This window comes from Arvicanthis niloticus, chromosome 24, assembly GCF_011762505.2.
Source record: "Arvicanthis niloticus isolate mArvNil1 chromosome 24, mArvNil1.pat.X, whole genome shotgun sequence".
In the NCBI taxonomy this organism is placed as follows: Eukaryota; Metazoa; Chordata; class Mammalia; order Rodentia; family Muridae; genus Arvicanthis; species Arvicanthis niloticus.
In genome coordinates, this window is record NC_133432.1 from 26,103,939 (window position 1) to 26,120,392 (window position 16,454).

Below are 16,454 nucleotides of genomic sequence, written 5' to 3' on the forward strand. Positions count from 1 at the left end.
CAGATCCTGGAGTGATGGCTCCTCAGTTAAGAGCCATAACTGATCTGCAGATCAGAGTTCAGTTGCCAGTTCCCTTGTTGTGCTACCCCCAACTGTCTGCAACTCCAACTCTAGGAGACCCAAAGGCTTCTTCTGGCCTTAGGCACCTGCACACATGTAGCATGCATTCATACACACGCAAACACACAAATGACAAATATTTGTAAATGGTTTCTGATGGAGGGTGGTGGTGGCACACGCCTTTAATCCCGCACTTGGGAGGCAGAGGCAGGTGGATCTTTGTGAGTTTGAGATCAGCCTGGTCTACAGAGTGAGTTCCAGGACAGCCAGGGTTGTTAATCTTTGTAGGTTTGTGGTGAGTTTCTGGTCTGCAGAGAAAGTTCCGGAACAGCCAAGGATGTTACACAGAAAAACCTTGACTCAAAAAAGCAAGTGAGTGAGAGAGAGAGAGAGAGAGAGAGAGAGAGAGAGAGAGAGAGAAGAGAAGAAAAAATAACAGTAATTTTGTATGTGTGTCTGTGTGTCTGTGTGTGTGTGTATGTGTGTTCTCTCTCTCTCTCTCTCTCTCTCTCTCTCTCTCTCTCTCTCTCTCTCTCTGTGTGTGTGTGTGTGTGTGTGTGTGTGTGTGTGTGTGTGTGTGTGTGTGTGACATGTATTCCAATATGGCCTGGAATTTGCTATGTAGTTGAGGATAACCTTGAACTTCTTTTATTCCTTGTTTGTTTGGTTGGTTGGTTTTGGTTTTGTTTGTTTTTTTAACAGTTGGGCATAGTAGCACAAGCCTTTAATCCCAGCACTCAGGAGGCAGATGCAGGTAAGACCAGTTTGGTCTACTTAGGGTAATTCCAGAATAACCAGAGCTACATCGTGAGACCCTATCTCAAAAAAAACAAAACAAAACAAAAAACAGAGACAGAGAAAGCATGGACATGTGCAGACCCCACAGACGCCAGAAGAGAGCATCAGATCCCCTGAAACTGGAATTGCAGGTGGTTGTAATCCGTTTGCCGTGAGTGCTAAGAACCAAACTCAGTCCTCTGCAAGAACAGCAAGTGCTCTTAACCACGGAGCCATCTCTCCAGCCTGACTTTTAACTTGTGATTTTCCTGCCTCCACCTTCAGAGTGTTGGGATTGCAAGTATGTACCACCACGCTCAGTTTAGGCCATGGGAATGGAGTGCCAGGCCTCATACATGCTAGGCAAACATATATTTAATCCACTTGGGCTTTCAGTCCCAGCCTGAAAACGGGATCACTGTTGGTTTTACTTGTGATCTCTATTACAGCATAGCTCTCCCAAGTTTTGCACAAAGCTCCCGTTTCATCACTCATGTAGGGAGAGGGTTAAACCAAAAGCCTTCTAACTAGGTGCATATAATGGCATTAAAGACACGGGGTGTGCTGGCACACACTTGTAATGCCAGCAGGAGTTCAGCACTGTGGGTGGCAGGAAGGGTTCTCTGGGACTTGCTGGCTGCCAGCTTCCTTCCAGGTTCAGTGAGAGACTCTGACTCAAGAGAATCATACAGCGACAGAACAAGATGCTGTTGTCCTCCTCCTACCTGTGTGTCCATATACGTGGGCACAATACCCCCCTACACACATACGCATACCCCACACGCATATACAGCACTCACACTCACACATACAACAGAGATTAAGGCATTAATAATAGAACCGCAACAACTACACCAACATGTACTCAGCTTCCGAGAGGCTGGCAGCTATCCGTGGTGCTGAAACCAAGCTTGTTCTTGGGCCTGAGGTGCACACAAGGGTGAGGCAGGGCTTGCCACTGCCTGGCCACATGCTTTCCTATGGACCTGGCATCTGAGCCAGTTTTTACATCTTTGATATATAGGGGAGAGAGATGAAGGCTCCATCCATGTATCAAAATCTCTGAGCCCAAGGTGAACATCCTGGCCTCTGGCTCCACAGCCCCAGCTATGTGACTTGGGCGGACCTTTGAGTTCCCTAGCTCTTCGTAACTTTATATTTAAAGTGAAGGTAGGATGCCTCCCTCGTAGGCGTGTTAGGCGCAATGGTAGAGCTCTTGCCTAGAATCCTCTGTGAAGTGCTGGGGTATGAATCAGCTGTAGAGTGTCTGCCAAGAATCTACCTCCCACCCCAGTAAGACTCTGGGGATTGGGCTCAGCCGTAAATCCCTTGCATAGCATGCAGGAGGCTCTGGTTTCTATCCCCAGCATGAGAAAACCATAAATAAATGTGTGAGGATTAATACCCGGCACACAGCAAACACCCATTGCTGCCGGGTGGCCACCACCATCACCTGCCTGAGTCATGCGCCCAACTGTCTTTGACTTCAATTGTCTTCAGTAATTGACTTCAATTGACAACTTCTCAATTTCCGTTGACTTCTAACATGGTTTCTCTGCCACAGTGAATTAAGCCTCTGATACCATTAACAAAACAGCTCAAGTTGTCTGTGTCATGTACTTTGACCACATGTCTGGTTCCCTTCTGCCTGGCTGTCTCCATGCTGCCTGCCAAGTCTAGGGTTTCCTCCTGACTCTATAAAGTCTGGAGTCCCTGTATTTATGCCTTGGTCTCCAATCTTGACATTCCACAAATTATAGACTAGTGTTTTGGGGCATTTTAGGTAAGTTCTCTACCACATAAATATACCCTTACCCCCAAATTTGGAAGCCCCTACAGTTAACAAGAGTAGGTGGCAGGAGATTGGCTCAGTGATTAAATGCACTTGTCATCTTCCAGAGGACCTAAGTTCAATTCCTGGCACCCACTTGGTGGTTCACAGCCATCCCCAATTCTAGTCCCAGGAGATCTGATGTCGATGTTGTCTTCTGACCTCTGTAGGCACCAAGCACGTACATGGTGCACATGTAAGCAGGCAGACAGGACACTCACACATAAAATAAAATAAATCTAATTTGAAAATTTTTTGTAAACAATGAAGGCAGACCCAAACTGAAGGGGCCCCACCCTGTGGGTCTTTGGGGGTCTTATGAGTTCACACTGGCTTCACAACAAAGATGGGATCACCCCTAAGAAGAGGTCCCTTTGCTGGTGTGTTAACTGACTGACAAGCGTGATCATTTCCTGGGACAATCCTCACTCCAGACTGCCATCAGAATATTGTATTGCTGCCATGTCTAGAAATAACCCTAAAAAGAGCCAGAAGCCAGGAGAAGGCTTTTGACAGGAAGCAGAATGTTGTTTGGAGATGTTTCTCTTTGGATGATGCATCCCTGGGTGGGAACACGGTGTGTTTGTTACCATTCCAGACCTGTGGTCAAAGTACTCAACAACTCGGGCTGTTTTGTTAATGGTATCAGAGCTTTAATTCACCGTGGCAGAGGAAGCATGCTGGGATAGATGGCACACATCACTGTGGCCAGAAACTGCCAGAGAGACAGGAAGGGAGCAGCACAAGATGTGTCAATCAAAGATATCCTCCACAATGCCTCACTTCCTTCAACTGGCCCCACCTTACAAAATTCCACCACCTCCCAAAAGCATACCTATTCATATTTTGCTTTTGTTTATTTACACTCTCCTGCTGTGTGTGTGTGTGTGTGTGTGTGTGTGTGTGTGTGTGTGTGTGTAAATGTGTGTGTACCATGCCATGCATGTGGCAGATAACTTGCAGGAATGAGCTCTCTCTTTTCCCCATTTGGGCACCACATGAACTCAGGTCATCAGACTTGGCAACATGTGGGTTAACCTTCTGGGCCATCTCAGCAGCCAGCCACTACTGTTTCAAAAGTTTCATGCTTATACAATATACCAAAGTGTCTGGGAAAGCAGGCTTACAGAGGCAATATTTACGAACAACTTCCTAACACAGTGTGAACAAAGTCTAGTCATTTTCTCAACACGTCTAATTTTAGACGTGGCGTGGCCTCTCTGAACCTCATCATCAATAAGACAGGAATGTTAATGACGATTCCCATGTCAAAGGCTTGTTCTGAATATTCAATGATTAATGAGATAAATACATGGAAAGCCCTCGAAAAGCTGTCTGGCAGCCGCACTAGCAATTATCATAATAGACACAAGATCAATGTTTGCCCTGCACTGGGAGGCACAGGATAAAAGAATGCAGATCCAGTCCTTTCCTGTTCCTGCCACCATTCAAGGCCTGTGTGAGGCCAGCCACACGATGGCCGAGTGGATGGGCAGAACGGGAAGACCCTTTGCCCAGGATCCCGCCCGCGATTATCATGGGTCTCATCTGTTGGTTGGACCAATAGACTCCTGACTAAAGGAAAACAAAACCAGTTAAGTAACCAGAGTGTTGGCGTGCTAGCCAGCGAGGTGACTTAGCCAGTGATGGCCTGAGATTGATCCCTGGGACTTGCAAAGTGGATAGAGAGAATAAAATCCAGCAAGTCATCCTCGGACCTCTACAGGTACATTGTAGCACGCATGCTCACACACGACACGCACTCACATACACATTCACTCAATAAATAAATAAATAGATGTAATTTTAAAATTACCCCTCAAAAGTCTCTTTTGAATTAAAAAAAAATGATATAAAGAACATCCAGTGAAAGGCAATCTTCCGTGTGTGTGTGTGTGTGTGTGTGTGTGTGGGGGTGTGTGTGTGTATGTGTGTGTGTGTATGTGTGTGTGCGTGTGTGTGTACGCATGCATGTGTGTATGTGTGTGTGCGTGTGTGTGTGTATGCGTGTGTGTGTACGCATGCATGTGTGTATGTGTGTGCGTGTGTGTACACGTGTGTGCGTGTGCGTGCATATATGTGTGTGTATGCATGTGTGTGTGCGGGCGTGCGTGTGTATATGTGTGTGCGTGTACGTGTGTGTGCATGTGTGTGTGTGCGCATGCGTGTGTGTATGTGTGTGTGCATGTGTGTGTATATGTGTGTATGCATGTGTGTGTGCGCGTGTGTGTGTGCGTGCGTGTGTGTATGTGTGTGCGTGTGTGTATGCGTGTGCGTGTGTGCGTGTACATGTGTGTGCACGTGTGTGTGCGTGTGTGTATGCTGTGTGTGTGCGTGTGTGTATGCGTGTGCGTGTGTGTGCATATATGTTGGGGCCAAAGATCAACATTGGTTATCTTCCTCAATTTCCATCTACCTTATTTTCTGAGACAGACTCTCCCTGGCTGGGAGCTCACCGTCAAGCTGAACTGGCTGGCCAGCCCGTTCCAGGAATCCTCCTGTCTTTCTTTCCTCAGTGCTGGGATCACATGGACACATCCCTACACTCAGCTTTTTACATGGGTGCTGGGATGGAACTCAGGTCTTCCTGCTTGCACGGGAAGCACTTTACCAACTGAGCCATCTCCCCATCCCCCCTCTCTGTTTTTAGTTTCATGTAGCCTAGACTGGCCTCCAACTTGCTAACTTTCACCTCCTGATTCTCCTGCCTCCGTCTCCCAAACGCTGGGATCACAGGTGAGCACCACTGCATCCGGCCTTGAGACACCTTTTCACTTCATAGCCAACTGTCTATGCCTGAGCTGGTCACCTCTATGGTGGGATGACACTCCATCCTCCCATACCCATAGACGTATTTCATCGATATAATGAACCATTAACTAGGTAACAGACTTGGATTAAGAGCAAAAAATGTTAAGGAAGTCTGGCGTTCAGCATGTGAGGCCATAGCCACACAAAAAGTGAAAGTTAAACCGTGCTGACGTGCTGGTGATAAATAGGGGCAGGGCAATGGCTCAGTGGGGAAATGCTTGCTTGGAAGGCAGGAGAAGCTGCATCTGGATTCTCTGCATTCACATAAAAGCCATGTGTGCTAGTGTGCGTCTGCAAGCTGAGCACTACAGAGGCAGAACCCTGTGGATGCTGGGGCCTTGCTGGCTAGCTCTTCTAGTTCCAACAGTGAGATCCAGGTTCAGTGAGAGACCTTGTCTCCAAAAACCTAAGGGGGAAGCGGGGGTGAGGGCTGGAGAGATGGCTCTGAGCGCTAGTTACTCTTGCAGAGAACCAGGATCCACTCCAGTACCCACATGGTGGCTCACAATCATCTGTAATTTCGGTTCTGGAGGAATCTAGCTCCCTCTTCTGGCCTCTATGGACACTGCATGCACATGGTGCACATACACTTATACAGGCAATCATTCGCATTAAATCAGTTTGTTCAAATGAAATTGATCGTTACAGAGGAAGGTACCCTGGAGATGGAGCCATCAGAGAAGGAATGTATAGGGAACGGGGAAGAAGCAGGGAGCAAGGCATGCATGAAGGATATCAGTGGCCAAGCTACTGGGCAGTTACAAAGTCTAGAAAGGTTCTCTATTAGGCATTGCCCACAGGGAGGGCCTTGATTTTCTATCTAAGCTTCATCATGCTCAAGTCTGAATTCACTGAGGCTCCCCCTCTCACAGCAGCTCACCCACAACTTAGGTGTGATGTCCCTATGTTTTACAGTTTCACTAAAGACTGTGTTTTACACGCCAGGCATTTGTGTGGCTGAGGAATTGTGTGGGATGTGACGGACCTAGAACTTCAGGGGGCTGAACATGTCAGTGGAGGGAGACAAGGACAGATGGGAGGAAGCCAGCAGCTTCAGGATCAGGAAGAGCAGAGAGATTTGAATCAAAGGTAGGGGATGCTTGGTCTTCTGCAGGCAATATGATCACATGAGTCTCTCTAGCACCACCACCACCCCGCCCCAAAGCCTCCCAGATATATCTATGTGTTGGCCCCAAGGCTGTCAGGGATTTTGCAAGTTGGGTCATAACTATTGTTTTTAATGTGCTAGGGATTAATTTGAAAGCCTCACACTAAAGAAGGGTTTTATCACTGAGCTAGGCCCCATCACACATGGCGGCTTCTTCTTTCTTTTGAAAAAATAAAATCAGTCTTCCAATTATAAGTGAGTAGGTATCTTGATGGAGACCTATTGGTTTAAAACATGCCTGTGTGGTGCTGCAGATCAAGGCCTGGGCCTCCTGTGTGCTGGAAAGCCCCTGACATTGACCCACAGACCTGGTCCTTGAGCTTTTGATATATATATATATAATGGTATGTGAGTACATAGTCACTCTCTTCAAACTCAACAGAAGAGGGCATTGGATCCCATTACAGATGGTCGTGAGCCACCATGTGGTTGCTGGGAATTGAACTCAGGACCCCTGGAAGAGCAGTCAGTGCTTTTAACCACTGAGCCATCTCTCCAGCCCAGCTTTTGTCTTTTAAACACAGAATTTAGTTAATAATTACTTCAAATGAATGACCTCACAGCTGATTGTAGTTTATCTGTGTGGATATGCCTGTGGATGTGTGGGTGTGTGCAAGTATCTGCCAAGGTCAGACATAGAACCTGCCAAGGTCACACATATGCCCTGCCAAGGTCAGAAGAGGACAACATGTTGTCCCAGAGTTGGAGTTAGAGGTAGTTAAGAGTCCCTTGACATGGTGCTGGGAACTGAATTGAACTCTGGTCCTCTGGAAGAGCAGAAAACACTGTTAATCACCGAGCCATCTCCCCAGCTCTGCCTGGGGTTTTTATTTTTGTCCTGTGTATATGTGCATGGTAAATGTGTGTGCATTTATGTATGCAAGTGTATGCACTCACTCATGTGTATATAGTCAGGGTTTCTCTGTAAAGCCCTGATTGTCCTGGAACTCACTCTGTAGATCAGGCTGGCTTCGAACTCACAATGATCCACCTGCCTCTGCCATCCAAGTGCTAGGATTAATGACATACACCACCACCACTGGGCTCTACCTGATCTTTTGAGACAGAGTTTCTCTGTACCTGGTACTCACCACTCTGGACTGATGGAGGCCCAGGGCTCTTCCTAACTCCAGCCCTTACCTCTGGGATTACAGGTGTATGCTACCACACCTGGCTTTTTATGTGGGTGCTGGAGATCCGAACTCCAGTCCCATGGTTGTACAGTAAGCTATCTGCCAAGCCGTCTGCTGATTCCCAGCCCTTTTTATTCTTACTTTTTATTTGTTTATTTTGAGAGAAACAAAGAGAGGAGGCTAGAGAATGCATACATCACAGTGTATGTGTGGAGGTCAGAGGACAATTTGCAGGCACTCATTCCCTCCCTCCGATGAGACATGTGGGTTCTGGGGATTGAACTCAGGCTGTTAGAAGCAAATGCCTTCTCCCACTGAGCCATTGTCAGTCTTTTCTTATGTGTTTATTTAGTTATTGAGATGGAGTTTCTATAAAAAGGTTCACCCCGTACTGACCTCAAAACTGTGATCCTCCTGCCTCCTTCTGAGTGCCAGGATTATATGTGTGTGCCACCACCATGCCTGCTGTCAAGCCTCCCCTTAGCCATGTCACTACAGCCAGTCTCCCAATCTCCCTTCCTTCCATCTTTTATGTGCTGTTGCTGTTCCCACATCAATTCCAGGAAGAGGCATCTGTGATGTGTAAGCCAGCAGATGCCCCCCCCCCCCCAAGTAATCAGGTACCAGGTCATGCTCCAGTCACGGACCAGCCTCTATGTTGGGAGCTTGGGGGGGGGGGGAATCTTACTTAATCCTCTGCTCAAAGCCAGGGGATTCTCTTCTCTTGTATAGATAAGGTCCCTCAGGGTCAGGCAGCACACTCCTTCCTGGAATCAAATCCGTCTTGAGAATCCAAAGCTGGTACCCTCGTGCTGGCCTCCCTCCTCTGTACAGAAAAGAATGTGGGCAGCCCTCAAGAGTGTGTATGTGAGTGTGTGTAAGTGTGTGTGTGTGTGAGTGTGTGTGAATGTGTATGAGTGAATGTGTGTGTGAGTGTGTGTGTGTGTGAGAGTATGTGTGTGAGTGTGTGTGTGAATGTGTGTGTGAATGTGTGTGTGAGTGAGTGTGAGTGTGTGTGTGTGAATGTGTATGAGTGAATGTGTGTGTGAGTGTGTGTGAGAGAGAGTATGTGTGTGAGTATGTGTGTGAATGTGTGTGTGAGTGTGTGTGAATGTGTGTGTGAGTGTGTGTGTGTGTGTGTGTGTGTGTGTGTGTGAATGTGGGGGGGTTCTTCTGAAGCCAGGAAACTATCTCCACCAGAATGGAAGATGAGGGAGGTAGAGGAGGAAGGAGCTGCCACCCTGCAGCCCATTACTGTGGGAGATCATTTGTGGGCTTGTTCCATTAAAAAAGAAAGAAAGAAATGTAGGCTATCAAGATGGCACAGAGAGTAAAGGAGTTTGCTGCTAAGCCAAAGGATCAGATCAGAGTTTGATCCCAGAGTCTACATGGTGGAAGGAGAGAGGTGATGGTCACGGGCTGTCCACATTCACAGTGGCATATGTGAGCCCCACTCCCACTCATATGTAAGTAAATTAATTTTTTAAAGAATGTTTTAACAATCCAGTTATCTTTTTTTTAAAAAAAAAAACTCTTATGTTGAAGAAGAGGCTCAGCCAGGGACCTAATCAGGTCCCAGGTCACATAGTGGCTTAGGGACAGAGCCATTGTGCTAAAGGTTCCTGCGAGTCCCTGAGGGGAGGTGAATGCCCAGATAGCAGTTGCATTGCCGAACCAGGCATCCACAAACCAGGCATCTGCAGCACAGGATGCCTGGGGGTGGGGAGGCTGGCAGAGAAGCTGGGAGTTAGGGACCCAGGGATGGCTGGCTCCTGCTGAGTGAAGTGGAGTTCTGAGATTCTGAGACGGATGAGGAGTGGATACAGAGCTGGGGATGGCAGAGAGCTGAGCCTCCTTCCCCCCACACACACCCTCTGGCGGCGCTAGCCGTGATTGATGAAGACAGCCGGCAGCTGGAGCTTGGAAGTGCAGAAGGCCTCTGGAGGCTTCGGAGGGGAGGGCGGGTGAGGAGAGGCTATGAATATTTCAGAGGCTGAGGCCAAGGCTGAAGGAAAAGAGGAGGGAGGGGAGGTACAAGGAGACGGGTGCGCTCAGGGATTTGGAAAGGCAGATGTCAGCGATGGGGGAGGGGCTTTCTGAAAGAATAGGGAAAAGAGAGGCCAGTGGGGACACCAGGATAAGATGACAGGCTAACAGCCACTGGGAGAAGACTTGGAGAGGGGTAAGAAGGAGCTCAATAAACAAGATGGACCTAATTGTTTTACTGTAGTTTGAGGCAGACTCTCCTGTAACCCAGCTGGCCTCAAACTCCCTAAGTACCAAAGGATGGCCTTGAACTCCTGCGGTGTGCCCTACCTCACCCAGCTTAGGTCTGCAGATGAGCTAGGTGGGTCCTTTGCAAACTCTACATTCCCGTTGTGTGTGTGTGTGTGTGTGTGTGTGTGTGTGTGTGTGTGTGTGTGCGCGCGCGCGTGCGCGCGCGCGCGCGCGTTTTACTGGGAATGGAACCCAGGGCCTCCCTATAGGCGGGTGCTATACATCTGAGCTTGGGACCCCAAGCCCTTCCCTGGGTAATTCTACGCAAGTGCCCTACCTCGAAGCTGCATCCCCAAACTTTTATTCATTCATTCATTTATTCATTCATCCTTCCATTCATTCTAATTTAGGTTGCTCATGCAGGCCTTGAACTTGAAAACTTCCTGCCTCTGCATTCCTAGTAGATGGTGTAACAGGCCTGCTCTACCTGGCTTGGCATTTTTTTTTTTTTTTTTTTTTTTGCACACCACTGCCCCGGAGTAACACAGATCTTCATCAGACCCTCCAGAGCTGGGGACAGCAACCCCCCCCCCTGGTCTACAAGCACAGACCCCTCTCCCCAGCCACAAATAACCCAGAGGGCGTCAGGCCACTCTCAGAGGCGAATGGGCAGCGGCTCTGTCTCTCCTTAGCGTGGCAGAGACCCCGCGACGAATGGAGGGCTTGGAGCCGGGCCTGGAATACCCACCCTTCGATGAGGACGACGGCCCAGTGGATTGCGACTGCCCGGTCGCCTGCTACCGTGGGCACCGGGGGTACAGGTGAGCGGCCGCCGCGGCGGAGGGGAGGGCAATACGGGGCCGCCTCCCTCACCTCCCGCTGCCGCCCCTTCTCGCTCAGGACCAAGCACTGGTCCAGCAGCTCCGCATCGCCCCCTCCTAAGAAGAAGAAGAAAAAGAAAGGCAGTCATCGGAGGAGCCGGTGAGAGTGGAGCATGGCCCTAGGGTGCGGTGGGGAGGGCCTTGGGGCTCCCATCTTGGACACACACGGGACACAGATGCTACACTTGGAAGCTGCAAGCTTAAACCTGCTCCTCTCCCTTTCTGGAATTCCTACACTGCAGCTTAACCCCTCCACCTTAGTCCTGCCCACGCCCTAAGCTCTGCCCCACTTTAAGTCCCGCCCCCACGGGGGTAGTACCATCCTCCCAAGTGTGTGTGTGTGTGTGTGTGTGTGTGTGTGTGTGTGTGTGTGTGTGTCTGGGAAGGGGATTATAACTGGACCTCAACTACAACTCCCCCAACTCTATGTCGCCCCCTCATTCTGAGGTACAAGCTAGGGTCACTAGCTAACCGGAAACATCTGTCTGTCCTTTCTCTCTGCATCCACCCTCAGCAAAAAGAGGAGACTAGAGTCAGAGTGCAGGTCAGTGATGAAGGAGACAGGAAGGGAGGGTAGAGTGGGTGGGTGGAGGGGTCTGGGGGGCTGGGGGTGGACGCCTGTGGTTGGGAAAGAACCCAAAGTCACCTTCCAGAGACAGGAGGTCGGACACTGGACTTTCTGGTGCCATTGTTCACATACCAAGCCCAAAGATCTCAGGGCTGGGGACTAGCTCAGAGCTAGTGCAAGGCCCTGAGCTTTAATTTCAGCATTGTAAGAAAACCAGACACTCCCCCCTCCAAATGTTTCCCCTTCCCCTCATGATACAGAGCATACTCTTGTGATCCCACCACTCAGGAGGCCAGGATAGAAAGATCATGAGCGCAAGGCTAGCCTGGGCTACACAGCAAGACGTGTCTCCAAAACAAACAAAAATAACTAAGCTAACAACATAAAGGTTCTGAGGAGATAGCTCAGGCAGGAGAGTGCTTGCCTTGAAAGCATAAACATCTGAGTGAGACTCCTAGAATCATACACACACACATACACACCACACACCAGATACACAGACACACACATCACACACACACACCACACACCAGATACACAGACACACACATCACACACACCCCAGACACATACACACATACCACAGCACACACACACACACCACAGCACACACACATGCACCACACACACCCAGATACACAGACACACACATCACACACACACACACACACACACACACACACACACACACACACAAAGGCTTCTAATCCCAGCACTGAGGAGGCAGAGACAGATGGATCCCCAGGGCTCATGGGCCAACTAGCCTAGCCAAGCCAGCAAGTCCCAGAAGCCAGTGAAACGCCCTGACTCAGAAAACACAGGTCTGGTGAAAAGGCTCAACAATCCTCAGTCCTTGTGACCTGAGTAGAGTCCCCAGGACCTCCATAGTGGCAGCAGAGAACTCTGCAGAGGCTGTTTCATTTTTCTGCGCTCCATGTACGCCCCTGCCGTGTGCACACAAACACACACCATACATAAATACATGCGGGGGGTACCTCGTACCTCGTAAATGATGTTCAAGGCTGACATGCATGCAGGAACGTATGCATCTGTGCACACACACAAAGGTCAAAGAGGTGACTCAAGAGGCAGGCAGTAGCATCAACTTTAGGGGTCTAGCCAGTCTGATCCATAAAGCTTCAGGTCATTCTATCCAAGGGGGCTCTGGGCTTCAAAACGTGGGGCCCCTTCCCAGCTTCCAGGCCTTGATCCACATCAGCCACCCCAAGCTCACTGGCGCCCACCCATTTCCACAGCTGTGGGAGTGCTTCCCCCCTGCGCAAAAAGAAGAAGAGTGTGAAGAAACACCGTCGAGATAGGTACTTTGCCCTCTCCACCCCACCCCCACCCCCCACCCCTGCAGCCTGTCTCCTTCCCTGGGCTCAGGACCTGGGCTGGCCATTCCCTGGGCTGGGCTCCTCAACAGCTGTTCCCATGGAGGCTCAGGAGGGTTTCTCACCCTACAGGTCCGATTCTGGGTCCCGGAGGAAGAGACGATACAGGTGAGCTATGCTTTCCTGAACGGGCATACAAAGGTTGCCGGTCTCCTTTAGGGACCAAGGCCATAGAAGTGGGGGGTGGGGGTGGGGATCCAGTCTGGCTCCCCCTCCAGGGACTCTTTCATTGATGCCAATGAGACCGAAAGACAGGTAGCCCCCCCCTCCCACCGCAGGACTGCTTTTAGCCTTTCTTTGCCTGCCCCACTTCAGCCCCAAGAATTTCTTTTTTGTTTTGTTTTGGTTTTGGTTTTGGTTTTTTTTGTTTGTTTGTTTGTTTTTTGTTTTTCGAGACAGGGTTTCTCTGTGTAGCCCTGGCTGTCCTGGAACTCACTCTGTAGACCAGGCTGGCCTCAACCTCAGAAATCCACCTGCCTCTGCCTCCCAAGTGCTGGGATTAAAGGTGTGGGCCACCACCGGCCCGGCCAGCCCCAAGAATTTCCAGAAAGAATTGCAGAGGGTGTGTCCAGGGGGTGTGTCCAGAGGGTGTGTCAGGAGGTACCCTCTTTGAAAGCAGAAGCATCAGGACCCCAAATTGCATGGAATGGGGCATGCCAGGCCAGAGCGTCTCTGTGAACTGGATTGGCTCAGTGGCTAGAAGATGGGATGCCCAGAAGTTTTGGCGTATAGGTTGCTGGCTCTCTAAAGGCCTGATTGCTGGGCCATGGTGCTGGCTTCGGGGATGACTACGGGAAAGAGGGGGACCCAGGCATAAGCTAGTAGAAAGCTCAGTATCAGGGGTCAAAAGGTGTAGGCCAACTGTGCCCTTACTCTGGAAACCAGACCCCCTCTCTACTGCCCTGAGCAGGTGTAGAGTCTCCAGGCCCTTCCGTTGGTGGCATTTACAAAAGGCCATTTGTACTTGGAGGTAGAAAAGCCTATACACCTCCCCCACCCTACCCTTTTTTATTTTCTCAATTCCCACCCCCTAGCACCCGCTCCTATTTCTGCCCTCTTCCTCCCTCCCAGAATGGATGGGTAGCATGGGCCTCTGCTGCCCCCTAGTGGCCATAAACTGTGTGCAGCCCCTCTGACTAAGACTGGACCTGTGAGCTAGTACTACTAACATCAGCTTCCAGGTGAAACTGAGGCCCAAAGCAAGCAGATTTCCCCCTCCCAGGTCCTTTCCCAGTCCTTCCTCTCTTGTAGGGAGTACATTTCTGTGTTTGTTGTATTTGTTTGGGATTTGAAAGGATTTGGTGGCATCAGAGAGGGAACAGGATATGGAGTGAGATCATTAAACATGACATGAAAAGCAGACTGTGACAGAGTCACAGTCACCGAGCATGGCTCGGTGGTAGAGCCCCTGCTTAAGTGTACCTGCCAGCAACACATGCATGCACACCTCTCTTCATAAAGCCTGGCTGTACCCCATGGGGTGAGATGGGCAGAACCCTCTCAGCCAGGGAAGTTCAGGCCTAAGAGAAGAGCAAATCGACCTTCCAGGCCTCCTTTCCTGAGCTGAGCTGGGCTCCAGCATGCTACACAGTTACTCTCTGGACACACACACACCACACCCCCCCCCCCACTCTTCTCAGATTTGGTCTCTGCTCCCTGCAGATCAAGAAGCCTCAAGAGCAAACGGAAAGAAAAAAACAAAGAGAGAAAGAGGTAAACACACCCTCTGCTCCCCTAACCCCAGAAAACCTGGCCTTTTAGCACCTCCAAACCAACCTCTTAAACTCACCATAAGTCATACCCCGAAGGGCAACTTGAACTAAAAAGGGTAGCTCTCCAATTGTGCCAGACAGAAAAGATAAGATTCGCTGAGGAAGCCATGTGAGCCATGGCCGATTAGGATTGACAGAGCCTGGGTCCCTTGACCCTTTCAGCCACACCCTTCCTATCCAAGACCAGGTCTTTGGAAGTTGGGACTGTCTCCAGGAAAAGTGCTTTTCCCTAACTCTCAGAGATGATTTGGAGACCCTACACCCAGACCCATTCAGGTGATTTATATAAGAGACCTTGCTAGGGGTGGGGCTGATCCCACAGTGACCTTTCTGAGTTACCTACCCCAAGTCCCTGACGTCAGGCCAGGCTACACCATGACCAAGGCAAATAGCACTTCCATCAGGCTGACTCCTCTTGCCCACCCCAGACCTCACACCGAGTCTCCAGGCCGAAGGTCCCACCACCATAGCAGCGTCAGCTCCCACAGCCCCTCAATGTCCTCACACTACAGCGACTCCGGATCACCGAGCAGGTAGGCTGAACCCTCGGGGTGGGCTCAAAGGTGATGGATGCTTCAGGGCAGGCTGGTACAGTGCTTGCCAGGTGTGCACGAAGCTCTGGGTTTGACCCCCCAGAACTGCATAATCCAACTGCAGTAGTGTATGCCTGCACTCCCAGCACTTCAGAGATGGAGGTAGGAGGGTCAGAAGTTCAAGGTCATTCTAGACTAGATGTGGAGTTGAAAGCCAGCCTGAGCTAGATGAGATCAAATATACATATATATGGGGTATAGGAGATTGTTGTGTTCCTAAGGGTTGGGGTGCGGGTCCAGTGCCCAGGACCAAAATTCATCAGCCAGAAGCAAGTTGGTGTCCACCTGGAGGAAGGACTTAAATGGGAAATCAAGGTAGTGCAGGACTGGCTCGCTCGGGGTGTCCTCGCCGTGGAAGCGCGAGTTGGGAACCAGGTCACTTGCAGAGGGGGCGTCCCACGCCTGCTCCCCCCATCCCTCCGCTCCCCCAGGCTGAGCCCCAAGCATCGAGATGACGGGCGGAAGACAGGCAGCCAGCGATCCAGCGGGAGTCGGTCGCCTTCCCCATCGGGCGGCAGCGGATGGGGGTCGCCCCAGCAGAACGGAGGCAGCAGGCAGCGAAGCGGAGCGCACGGGGGTCGCCCCGGCTCGGCGCACAGCCCGCCCGATGTACGTACGCTTGGCTTTGCGGAGGGTTCGCCTCGCCGCTTGCGCGGACTGCGCCGTGCAGGGTGGGGCAGGGTAGCTAAAAGGGCAGGGCCGTAATGGGTCTCCAGGTGACCCGATGTTTGCTCTCCCTGTTCCCATCCCTCTGACCTGTGCTCCACAAGGAGTGTCGGGTGCCTTGCTCGGTTGGATGTCGGTTGGATGTTGTTCCCACCTGGACCTGGTGGTCTGGTGAGGGATTGGGGGTGCGTGGGCACCTGTAGGCCTGGGCTACTTTCGTCTTGGCAAAGGCAAGGTCAGAGAACGCCTGACCGTAGATAGTTGGGATCCGCTGCTGGGGAATGAACCGAGGTTTCTTGCCTTCAGGGAGCAGGTGCGGACTGTAAACACATCAGTCAGGAACTAAAGAGAAGTGACTCAAACTCCAGCAGGTCACATGACATCAAAGCCCTTACCCCTTCACTGAGTCCTTCCCTCCCCTTAGTCCCTTCCATTATCCCTTCCCACTTCTCTCAGGACCCTGAAATGAGCCTTTTATACTTGGCCACCTTGGACCGGTGTCTCCAACTTGTCAGCCTCTCTTCCCAGGCCTATGAGTACTGACAACTATAACACTCCTACCATTACTACCCCCACCACAGAC

The 16,454-nt window shown here is 50.5% G+C and overlaps 1 protein-coding gene across 3 annotated transcripts in view; it reads left to right on the forward strand.

The window, feature by feature from the left end:
• Srrm3 (serine/arginine repetitive matrix 3) overlaps nucleotides 1–16,454 on the forward strand; it is a 69,137-nt gene that overhangs the window by 35,603 nt on the left and 17,080 nt on the right. For 2 of the 3 annotated variants that reach the window (XM_076923195.1, XM_076923193.1), the window contains exons 4-11: nucleotides 10,690–10,818; nucleotides 10,898–10,978; nucleotides 11,393–11,422; nucleotides 12,703–12,765; nucleotides 12,913–12,948; nucleotides 14,503–14,553; nucleotides 15,041–15,145; nucleotides 15,637–15,814. In XM_076923195.1, coding sequence (XP_076779310.1) covers nucleotides 10,690–10,818; nucleotides 10,898–10,978; nucleotides 11,393–11,422; nucleotides 12,703–12,765; nucleotides 12,913–12,948; nucleotides 14,503–14,553; nucleotides 15,041–15,145; nucleotides 15,637–15,814 — 673 coding nt within the window. Of the gene's footprint in view, nucleotides 1–8,530; nucleotides 9,247–10,689; nucleotides 10,819–10,897; nucleotides 10,979–11,392; nucleotides 11,423–12,702; nucleotides 12,766–12,912; nucleotides 12,949–14,502; nucleotides 14,554–15,040; nucleotides 15,146–15,636; nucleotides 15,815–16,454 lie in introns of those variants that run through there. The other variant, XM_076923194.1, reaches the window with a different exon arrangement.